This window comes from Sylvia atricapilla, chromosome 1, assembly GCF_009819655.1.
Source record: "Sylvia atricapilla isolate bSylAtr1 chromosome 1, bSylAtr1.pri, whole genome shotgun sequence".
Taxonomy (NCBI): Eukaryota; Metazoa; Chordata; class Aves; order Passeriformes; family Sylviidae; genus Sylvia; species Sylvia atricapilla.
The window spans coordinates 32267909-32280064 of record NC_089140.1 but is presented as its reverse complement, the minus strand read 5'-3'; the positions used below and the strand labels follow the sequence as shown (position 1 = coordinate 32280064).

The window sequence follows — 12156 nt, the reverse complement described above, 5'->3', positions numbered from 1 at the left end:
TTTTGTGGCCAAATCACGTTTGTTGCTTGATGTCATGGTCGCTGGAGTGTTGGGGGTGACTCCTCCACATGAGGAGCAGTTTGGGCAAGGTGGCTTTGTGCTGTAACCTGTGCTTGTGCCCTGAACAAAGCCTGCTGGAAAAAGCATTTCAAGATGTAAAACACTCACTGCAGGCCTGGGTAGGTGGTGGTGTTAGGGAAAGGAGTGTATTTTAAAAGGATTTGGGGGCGAAAAGGAAAGCTTTTGATTTTATTGCTAGACAGGAACATCTCTAAAACTTGTTTTGCTTCAAGACTTCACTGGCTTGTATAAATTTAACTGTTATAAAAAGTCCTTAAAATGTTAAGCATTTTTTTTCTGAAAGAGGCCATTATTGAGCAATTAAGATGCGAGGTAGAACGAAGCATTTGAACACAAGACACTTTAGCTGCTTTGGTGTACCAAAATGCAGTTGAGACCTTCCAAGCCTCAACCACTCTCTTGTCCCCTCTCCCTTCCCCAGAGCCCCCCAGGATGGTCAGGCTGACCCTACTAGCTCAACATACCTGAGCCTAGCCGAAACTGTGTTAATCTACACATTCTTGTAAATCCCAAGGGGTTTGTGGCATCTCTGGCATTTATTTGTTCTCTCACTTTGGGGGAAGGGAGGAGACAAAGGACTTGGCTGTGAAGGCAGCCAGCACACTGCCAGGCTTTGCAGTAGCACTTCAAAGTGAATGTTTTGTTTACTAGATAAGTGAAAACTGATGTAAATTTGGGGCGAAAATACAATGAATTTAGTGGTTCTTACCCTCTCCTCCCAATAAAGAATGAAGAATGTTAGTCGTGTAAATATTAGAAAATAGTCCATCATTAGATTAATGAAAACTTATTATTAAACCAAATGTATTTATTCAAATTTATGTTCCTTACCTTAAAGGAATTTATCATCTTAATGAACTGAAAAAACCAAAATAACAACAACAAAACTCTTAAAATATGTGAAGGAGAACTCAGTACAAATACATGGGACTATCACACCCATTTATAACAGAGAATTAAACACTGAAGGCCTTAAAGCTAAAATAGAAATACTCTTCAAGAAAAGTGGAGGCTTCATGAAATGTAACAGCTGTCAAATGTGTAACGAGTATTTCTGTAACAGTTCTTTGGACTTGAAATGGTTTTGACCTGACATTCCCCCCTCGGCGATCTGTTGGTTTTTTGAATTCTGTATTTGGTTTTGCCCCTTTTAGTATGACAGATGCTTAAATGTATGACACTGCTATGTATAGTCTATCTTGCAATAATGTTTTCTCTGGGTTATTTTTTTAAAAACTATTTTCTTTAATTTATCTGCAGGAGTCGGAAGCTTCAGATCAGGAATATCCCGCCTCACTTGCAGTGGGAGGTAGGAAGTTACTTTAAAAAAATTATATCTTTACTTAAAAACTATGTTTCTGTTTCTCTCTTTATCCACAGGACTTTCCCCCTTCCCCCACCTTTCACTTGCTTTGCACACACCACCCATTCTGTTCTGGGGAAAAATCCTTTGGAAGAGGGAACAATAGAGCCTTCTAAGCAATTCAGATAACTGCCTTCATTTCTGTTTTCCAAGTTAACCATAAAAAATGTTGAAATGGATTCCTTGGTGAATGCTGACTTCCTGATGCAGTCACTCTCTTTGACTGATAGCTCGTCCATTTTGGACCTTGGTGATGTGTGGTGTATGAGTTCAGCAAACTTAATAAAAGTTCTTATTTAAATACTTGGTCAGAAACCTTTACAGAAGCAGAAAATTAGTTCTGGTCCTTTATTTTTTTTTGGTGTGGGTGATGGGGTTTTTTGGGGCTCTTCTTTGTTTTTCTTGCTCCTCTGTATTGGTGGCATTATGGCAAATTTTTCGTTCACAGTATTCTGGTTATTGGCTCTCACCAGTACAATACATACTTGCTGTTTACACTCCAGAAATAGTGTTCTAATTTTTGTAGTAGATGGCAAACTGTGAGAACAGATAGATCTGTTTTCTTTACTGTTTTTCTGCCTTGTATATGTTTAAAAAGGTTTTTCATTAGTGGTAACTCCTCCTCTTGCCTGAGGGAATTTAGAGGGTGGTGGGTTTGGGGATAAAGTTCCAGTAGCATTGTTCTCCAGCAGGTTTGGTCTGCCCCTTCATCTGACTTTCCATCTGTAGCTACTTCTTTGTTTGCACTGCCTGATTGCCTCCCAGCTTTGAAGGAAAATGGAGGCATTGGTCTGTTGAATCAAGGCTGTTAACCACAGGGTCCTTGTGAGGTATCACACCACCTCTCATTGCTCCAGCCTGCCTTTCTGGTGCCTGCTGCCCATGTCAGCTTTTCCTCTGCACTTCCCAAGCCTTGCATACCCCTCAGCTCAACAGTATCCACTTGACATCTCTTATTTCAGTTTCATAACTGCTTTTTTTTTATGTCAGGCTTCTGAGAAGCATAGTAATAGAACTGGTTGAGGCTGACTAATTTGAAGATAAACTTATTTTTTGGTACAAAATTCCTATGAGGATTTTGTGTAAGAATAGTAAGTATCAGAGCAGAGGAATACAACTCAGAGATTTGAATAAACAGATGTTTAACAGAAATGCTGTTGAGCAGAGTACTCAGAAATACTTTTCCCTAGTCATGAATCCTTACACCTGTAGCTAATACTGCTTATATATTACAGGTATCTAGTTTGTTTCTCTTCTGCTTTCTTTTAAATGATCCTTCTTCTCCACTGTTGCAATTTCTGTGATGACATCTGGTCTCAGATGTTTTCTCTTCCCATCTTTTTAAAAACACTTTGTCTTCCCAAGGAAGAGTTAAAATGGTCCCTATTAAAATAATTTCAGCCTTGCCTGTGTGTCCTCAAGCTACTTTTACAGACCTGACCCTTTGAGCACAAAATTTATAGACCCCAAAATTTCTACAATACTTTTTTTGCATTCTCTTGCAACATCAGGGTTGCCTACCAAGCATAGTTTTTCCACTAACTTCCTAAAGCTGTTCTTTGTAAGTGCTGGTAGTCTGGCACTTCTGCACCTAAGCAGGTGAGCTTTGTATGTCCTTAAAACAGTGCTGATAAAGTACAGCAACTGGTGATTAAATTCTTCAGGGAATTGTCTTATGTCAGTTTACCTTGGGTTCTGATAGCGTTTTTTGGTGTTATAATCCTTGAAAAAATTTCCTTTGAACTCTCTAAGAAGGTTTTTGAAAGAAAGAAGAAGAAAGAAACAAAAGAAACTCTTTTTTAGTGAGGAGAGTAGAAATGTATACATTGAGAGATGGATTTACATTGAAGCAATGCTCTTGCAGAGTATTTTCTGAGCGGATGGTGAGTGTGCACGTGTAGCAGCTGCAGTGATTTTACTTAGATTGTGTCTTATAGTCCCACTGTGCCAATTTGCTTGCCTCATCACCCCTTTGTTAATTGCTTGAATCAAGACTGACTTCTAATAGGTGTGAAATCCTTAAAACCAGACCAAAATGACTGATGAAAGAGGTCTACAGGTTAGTTGGTCTACCAGCCCTCATGGATGTTCCACATTGAAATACAAAACACACTTTGTGCTCTGCAACACTTTTCCTTTCACTGTGACACAGGATATGTGAAAAGAACAGCAGATTAATGTCCTTGTGAACCGTTTTTCCCTGGTATAGCCAATATTAGGAGGGTTAGAGTGCTGTTCTTTGCAAAAGCTGTAGAAACTTTTGTATTTTTTTTTCTTTATTAAAACAAGCTTTTTATAAAGCCAGTGGGAGCGTCTCTAGAAGTCAGTGTGCTTGCCTCTAGTGCTTCACAGCTGTTCTTGTTGCCAGGCTGTCACACAGTGGTACCTGTATGCCTTGGGCCACGTGGGACTGGGACCCAGAGAGCGTCTCTGCACAGAGATGGCCCTTGGCTTACAACAAAACACCCACAGGGCCCTCTTATAAAGAAGGCATCCATAATGTTCTCAAATACAGCACATCTGCAGCAGGGTTTGGTAATAGCTGTCACTTCTGAGCACCACAGGTGAGTTTGGCCTCCTGGTTTTCAAAACCAGAAAAAGTTTCAGGCAATATTGAGAGTTAATTTGAATTGTGAATGTTTTGAGATCCATTACCTGAGGAAGGTGCCCCACTGTTGATACAGGTCCTTTGTTCTCCACATGTGTAGAATCTGGATTTTGAGATTTGTGGAATGCTGGAGTAAATTTGTTTCTGGTGAAAACATAGAAACAGTTCCACTGGTGTACCCTCTTATCTTTTTAAAGAGATATGAATGTCTATTTAGGAAAATCTAGTGCCTTTCATAGAAGAGGAGAGAGAAAACATTGAAATTTAGTCATAAGGAAATTTTAACTTCCCTTTGGACATAACTGGGTGTCCTGAAAACGTGGGCCACAGTTATTCCGTATAGACTGGGGAACGGTAGGTACAAATGGCCACAGAGTAACAGGCATTTATTAGCAAGATTCTTCAGTAACCAAGTACAGAAATTCAGAGTAACTGTTTGCTTTTCTGGTTGCCCCTTTTGACAAAAATATTCCAACTAGTGTTCTCCTTCACATAGGCTGACATTATAGATTTAAATATTGGCTCTTAAAACGAGTCACAGCAATTGGGCTTGTAGCTGTTTCCTCTGTGCTAAGACCTCACTATGCACTTATCAGACCATCATGGCATAAGCAAAAGAGGGAAGATAACCCTTTTAGACCATATTCAGAGCTAAGTGGTGGAGAAAAAGGCAGATAATGAACCGCTACAATCTGCTGAGTTATTACTTTGAAACAAAACAGTAAGGTTGCTATCCTGAAGAGCTCACTTGAAAAGTGCAGCTGTAAACCATAAAATTCTAATTTATTCCAAGGCATTCAAGGTTAAGTTTGTATAAAACCTGTCTGGTAATTAATTTGAACTTCACAAGATTTTTGGCAAAGTTCTGAAGGTTTCTGTATGCGTGGGTTGGGTACCGTTGTGCTCCTTGCCCAGCTAGGAGAAACTGGAGGTGGAGGGAAGGCAGCATCTCTGTATGAACTAAGAAAATTTAGAAGTTGCCTCAGACTGCATCTGGAGTCTGGGCTGGTAGAGAATTAGCCAGGATCATGCTTTCTACTCATCCATGAGGTCACTTCTATCTTGCCCCTACTCCTTCACTGGAGTAGTGTTTGAGGATTCTGGATCAGTGACAATTTCCATAGAAGTATCCTGACTTCTCATGCATGATCTTTCTTTTCTGCTGCTTATACATAATTTGCCTATAGAGGTTATTGTTTTCATTATTTGTAATTTTGAGAACTCCTACACGATCAGATTTTATTGTTTAAATGTATCATTTCATCTTGTTAGAAAGTCTATTTTGTGAAGCAAACTCTCAGTGCATCATTTTTAGTGATAGTATGTGAGTAGTAGTAGTGTAGTATGTAGTGTTAGTGCTCTTCCCCTTTTCTGTCCTCACTCTTGAAATACAAAGCCCAGACTGATGCTAAGAATCATGACTAGTGAAGGATTTGGAGCACACTTGTTTCCCATTCTCCACATATACTAGTCTCATCTCTCACTCATTGGAAACAAGTACCCTGGCTCTGTGGTAGCTGCAGAAAAGTAAATATATCTCTTCTTTCCTGAACTGCAGTCTGTAGCACACTGATTTAACTCCTAATTTGTAATGGCAAGTATTCTGTCTCTCAGCTTGTGTGTATTCAGTACTGGAGGTGTATTTGCAAGACAAAATTACAGGCCCTGTGGAAGGAGATCCAGGTATGGTGATTTAAAAATGAAGTACCTAGAGTTTGTTTCTGGTGTAACACAATGGGGATTCGAGTAAAATTCTGAGAAGGAACCGTGCAATGCCAACCTCTTTTATTTCTTTCTTTTAAAACATTTTAAAACTAGCATCTACGGGTGTAGAAGATGCTTCAAGAGATTTTCTTTCCAAATATTTTTTTTTCATATTTAGTGAATAAAACACTAGAGAACAGACTTTCAGGACACAGATGGTGCCAGAAATGGCACTTGCTGGCTCAGCAGGAAGGTAGCTGTTGAAGAGTTCCCACTTATCTTCTGTGGGCTTATTTCCTTATCGGTTTGGATGGAGCAGATAAACAGATAGTGTTGATGAACTTGGTAACAAAAAAGGTAGACTAAAAGCCGAGCCTGTGAAGTGTGAACCTGTTGAGTGAGCAAAGAAAGCAAGAAAAATGCTGTGAATGTGTATTCCTAGCTTTGCTGTGAGACTTGCAGGTTGCTTTCGGGGACAGAAATGTGTGGGAAGGAAGGTCTAATTTAGCTCTTCTGAAGGGAAAAGAATGTTACTAAACAGAGTTTGCTTTTCCTCACTTTTTTATGGAAATGAAGTCTCATAGCTACGTTGAGACCTCCAATGTTTCAGATTTCCCAAGCAGAAGTAGTAATGGAAAAGGATTTCTAGAGCTGCAAAGTGAGTGCGGGTTCCACACTGAGATTTGACAGTGCAAGGAAGGTGGAGATGGCTCAAACCTATGGGCATATTTTGTAAGACAACTTTCAGTATCATTAAAATACTGATTCTCACTGGACAAAGGTTTGTAAGTCTTATAGTGCACTGAGTAGCTGTCCTGAGGATTTGTAGGAGCTTGTATTGCTGATAAGAATAAAGCAGCTAAGCTCTGTGGGGTGGATTGTTGGTTCTTCAGAGATGCAGTGTAAAAACTAATCTTGATGAATGGTACCTGCTTAAGATGCAGCCCATTTTAGAATACCAAGGATATGAAGAGGACATGTGGGGATCTTGTGGGTTTTAGGAAAAGAAAACCAATGAAACTACAGCAATGAAGAATAAGTTACAATTATACAAAGTAGATATTTCTCATAAAACCAAGACGTAAAGAGGGGATGCAGGAATGAGCTGTAAGTACAAGGAAAACAATTCTAGAAGTAAGGTGACTCAACAGATGTGTTAGATATATTGAAATATGGTCTCTCACCTCAAGCTTCCTCCAAGAATCCTAACCTAATGTAATACTATAAAAATAATGTTTAGCTGTAGAAATGTTAGCAGAAGGCTAAGCATGCACAAATCTGCTGCTGCTGCTAGGTCTGGCAATCTCTGGTAGGGATCTGGAAGGAAACGGAAAACAGTGTGTTACATCAGGCACTAAGCTGTATTTCTTGTCAATTACTACTTGTCCTATTCAGCAGGTGAATGAAGAACAGGTTATTCTGCTCTCTGCTGCAGACTTTTACATATTGGAAGACCTATGGTGCTTTGAGAGGGTTAAGGAGGGAGTTTAAGTTCTTTCAATCTCTTCTCAAGACTCTTATTTCTAGGCTATTGATTGTTGTGAATGTCCCATGAGGCTTCTCCAGAGTAATTTCCGTAGTTTAGGACTGCTTTGAGCTCTTGTCTCCAGGTATATTGTCATTCCATTTCAGGTTTGTGCCATCTTCAAATTTAGTGAACAGAAACCTGATACAACACTAGATGATATAGTCCCTGCAAACCCTGTGAACCTGAGCCTTTTGGTTTGGCAGTAAGCTGGTAATGACAATGTTACCTGACAGGGATCAAGGTCAGCTTCTCACCTGCTGTTATACCGTTGTCACTGTTTGCCTTAGGAGTTTGTTGTAGGGGATAGTATCAAAAGCCTTTGGAAGGGAGATTCCCTTCCTTCCCCCAATTAATTCTGCTATAATGAGGAACTGGAGAGATTTATCAAAAATTAGGTAAACCAAACAAAATTTGAATCTTGATCACATGCTTCATTTGGTTCCTAACTACAGGGTAGAGGGCAGAGCAGCTTCTGGGGCAATGCAGAACCTCAAAGGCACTGCTTCCTCCTGGGCTCGGATCTATACCAAGGGGAGTATGGGGGGCTGCCTTTGCTCCTCTTCTGAAAAAAGAAAAGAGAGTGTGATCATCTTTTCTTTGTTATCTGACCTGGGACACACACTCTGAACTGTTCTTTCTGCTCTGAATATATTTCCCATTATCTGGCTGGGCTTAGCTGCAGGTGAGGCAATCTGATACATAAAAGTAACCATGGCAGGCCACCCAGTTTTGCACTTCAGATGACATACTGGCTTATGTTGGGATTTTAATTGCCTGGCTTAATTATAGGGGGTGATATTTGCAGGTATATGAGAGGTAATCAACACCACTTGCAGGTGTTTAAATACAATGTGGGAGTGGAGGTCTTTGGATAAATATGCAATAAGCATGTTTCTCACTTTGATTTATTCATACAAATATGTTGGTTACAGCACTGCTGATAATCGTCATACAATTGTTATAGGTAACGGGAAAATCCAATCGAGTATGTTAATTTTCTTTGAGATTTGGGCTACAGCATTTTTTCATTTAGATCAGAGTCTTACTAAAAACAGTTGATAGTGATACTTTTATCAAGCATCTGCTCCTCTGTAAGACTTAATTTCCTAGAAGTCCCTAATGAAGGTATTTGGTTGTTCTTCTGTTATAGTTGCAGGCTTAGAAAAGTCGCATTGCATTAGTTAACACAAAGGTTTCTCTAGGAAACTTGTCTTGTAAGGGGAAATTAGAGGTGAGGTCAGGGCTCTGTTGCACTAAGCACCTAGAAGATAAAGAAGGTGGTCTTCCAACCAGAGGAACTAGACATAGTGTTAAAACCCTGTTTCAGAGAAACCAAAATACTCACAGGATCAGAGCTGGTTGACTAACCTAATTCAGAGGTGTGAAAGTTGCTCTTTGTACTCCAGCTGTCCCAGGTAATTAAGCCAAAAGAAGAGGAAGTAGAAGATTTGGGCTGTGCTGCAGGAAATGTGGTGTTGGGTGGATGTTCAGGCAGCCACAGGACTTGTATGCCAGAGGCAAGAAATTTGGCTGAGCAAGTTTTGAACTGAGGTGTCTCAGCTTTTTGACTATGATCTTAAGCAAGCTGAGTAGTAAGTTACAGCGACTTCAGGGCAAGGTTTGTGAGACGCTGTGGAGGGGACAAGGAGTGGAGAAAAGTTTCCACTCGGACCTGAGACTTTTAATATGTTGCCTTGTCTGAGCCACACAGCTTTGTGATTCAGTGAGTTGTCTACATGTTTGTGTTAGATTGTAAGCTGCTTTTGGCTGTGATGGGCTCTAATGGTCAAAACACAGCAAAATGGTGAGTTTTAAGTGTTAAATATGGCCATTCCAGCTAATATGTGCATAATATTTGTCTTTTGAGACTGCATTTATAGCCCTGTGTCTTACTTCCCTTTCAGAATTCAGTGGTAGAAATAGCCAAGTGAAGGGTATAGAAAAAGGAAGAAATGTTTCAGTGCAACTGTTTGATCAAAAACTCTCCCCATCCTTATTTGCTCCATTGTCCTGTGACTGAAATGAGAAAAAAAAAATCTGTTTTCATTACTGGATTTTAGTCTTCTGTGATAAAGGAAATCACAACCTGTAATCTCTTAACTTTTCAGAATTGTTCTAATACCTAAAACAGCTGTTAGTGTGCAAGAATTTTGGCATTGCACCATAGGGTTGTTTGGCACTGTTAAAACAATGTGTTGCTCACAAGCCTAGAATAATAGTTACTTGTTTATCCTGTCACTAACAGTGACTCCAAAACTGGAGAAACCTTAACAAACATACAAAATTTTCTTGGTTCAAAACTTTTTGGCACATCAGCCACCAATCCTTACTTTTTATTTGCAGGTCTAGAAAGGTGTTGGTGAAGGCCTTTGTGCAAGGACTCAGTTTTGTCAAGGTGCTGCACTCCTTAGCTATAATTTCTACTTAAGGAGTCACTTTAATAACAATGCAACCATTTTATCCAGCATTGTGACATGTTTGTTCTGAGAATTACAAAACCATTCAGGTTGGAAGGGGTCTCAGGATGTCTACAGCCCACCTTTCTGCTCAGATCAGCACTCTGTATTAATTCAAGGCACATTGCTTAAGGTTTTGTCCTATCTAGGATACCTCTAGAAATGCAGTTCATGTAACCTTTCTGGATGATGCGTTCTGAGGATTAATTATCCTATTGGTGACAATTTTTTTCCTTATACCTGGTGAGGACATCTTCAGTTGTGTCAACATAAGCCTGGTGTTTATTGTTCTCCCACCCTCCACCTCTGTGAAGAGCTTGAGTCTATCTTCTCAGTGACCTCTGGGGCAGGCTGCTGCTATGCTCCCCTCACAGCTGTCCATTTCTTGGGCTCAACATGCCCATTTTCCTTAGCATTTCCTCACTGTTGAGGTCTTCCAGTCTCCAGTCATCTTGGTGGCCATTCACTGAATTCATTCCAGTTCTCCATGGGTGTCTTGTACTGGAGGTCCCAAAACTGGATGAATTATTTGCATGTAATAGTTTATCCCCTTTTACTCAGCATTCATTAACTTTCCTCCATCCATTGCCTGTGTTCTTGTTAATGCAGATTATTGTTGACCTTTGCTGGCAGTTCACAGACATTTGTTTCTGCTCTCCAAGTAGAAAATGGCCAGGTAGGGTACCATTGCCTGAGCCCAAATGTCATTCAGTACAGCATCATTACTGGAACTTAGGCTGGATGTGGAACTTCTGCAAGTCTGCCACCTGGATATATAGCAGGAAAACCTGCCTGGGAATGGCATTGAATCTCTGCAGATAGAACTTAGATATTGTATGCCATTGCTGGATAAATTTCCTTAAACACTCTTATAAATTAAGCCATTGTTCAAACGATCCTTAGGTGGGACAGCCTGGAAACTAAGTAGCACCACCACACTGCTGGGAAGAGCTTCATTTCACATGTAATCGCATGAGCTTGTTTACCACTGGTACTCCAGTAGCATAACCCCCAAAGTGCCAGAGGCCTAAGTGGTGAAAATTGTAGATTCTGAAGCTTGCAACTTCATAGCAAAAATCCCAAAGTATGTTTTTGGTCCATAAAGTAATATGATTTTTAAAGAAGAAAAATGTTCTTATCCCTGTCAAAGTCATTGACAAAATTTTTCTTTGTCTTTCTCATGGAAATTTACTGTCTCCTGATTAATTGTTCATGCTGCCTGATACCCAAATCTTACTCACTTAGGTTTCTCTCTGTCAAATAACTAACCAGTGGTTCCTACTGGTGTTGGGTCTTCTGCTGAAGTGTTGAGATTGCAGCCCAAAAACTCCTGAAGAAATTAGTCATCCACAACTTTTCTGTTGGCATGTATGAAGCTGCTGGTAATGCTACATGCTTTTATAAACAAAAATGTCCTTCAAATGTTGTAAAATTGGTGTGATTAAGAAAATAGTTACTACTGTCCTCCTCTTGTGGAAGTTCTGAACTAACTTCAGTTACCTGCCTTGAAAGAAGAGGCCACTATCAGGGAATGTTGCTTCAGACTTACCTGCTGTATAAATTGAAAAAGAATTGAAGGGAATGTATAAAAGAGTTGTTCCTCAGGCAACAGTACAAGAACTCTTAGAACTCTTGTTCACAGGAGCCAAAGGAATATAAAAATGTTAACTTCATGTGGCCTCAATGATTTTTAATCCCCTCTACTCAGTTTGTGCACAAAGAACATGAAATCAGCATTACTGGTCAAAAGAGAGGTTAATGTACAGTCATGTAACCCACCTTTGCTGTGCCTTGGGAGGGGTTCAGGAATAAGGGCAAGGATACAGTGCTAGTTCACCAGAGCACTCCACTGGCTTTTGGCATTTTGCAGCCCAGAAACCTACTGACCTGACACCAGTGAGTTTGTGTTTGAGAAATTAATCTAGAGTTTCTGGTAAGCATGTTACTGAACCATGCAAACTCCTGACATCCACAATACACTCCAGTGAAGTGGCATGGTCTTAGGGCATGTTGAAGGAAGAACTGTCCCATTTCACATGCTTTGAGCTTCCACCTATCTCCCAGCTCCTGTATTGGAAGGAAGAGTGAATAGAAATAGCTCTGTTACCCTTTTCTACATCTGTTTTCCTTATTGTTTTAATGACCTTTATTCCTCAGCCCTTTCTTTTTCATGCTGAAGAGGTAGAACCTGCTTAGCTCTTTTTGGAAGCTGTTTCCCATTCTTTGATTATCTTTGTCCATTCTTGGAAATTTTTATTGATTTGGGATTGAGAAACTAAATCTGGCATGATTCATTTTCTATTGTTTCACTTTCTGAAGGTAGCTGCTGTCAGACGCCTCTGTGTATGTCTTAGGCTTTGCTCCTTTAAGTAACAGCCCCACCCACCAACCAACCCACCAACCAACCAAAAAAGCC

General features: G+C 40.0%; 1 protein-coding gene across 2 annotated transcripts in view; it reads left to right on the top strand.

Moving 5' to 3' along the window:
* The window catches only part of IGF2BP3 (insulin like growth factor 2 mRNA binding protein 3), a 112849-nt gene that overhangs the window by 23769 nt on the left and 76924 nt on the right, over positions 1-12156 (top strand). For both annotated transcript variants that reach the window (XM_066318729.1, XM_066318739.1), the window contains one exon: positions 1342-1390. In XM_066318729.1, coding sequence (XP_066174826.1) covers positions 1342-1390 — 49 coding nt within the window. The remainder of the gene's footprint in view (positions 1-1341; positions 1391-12156) is intronic.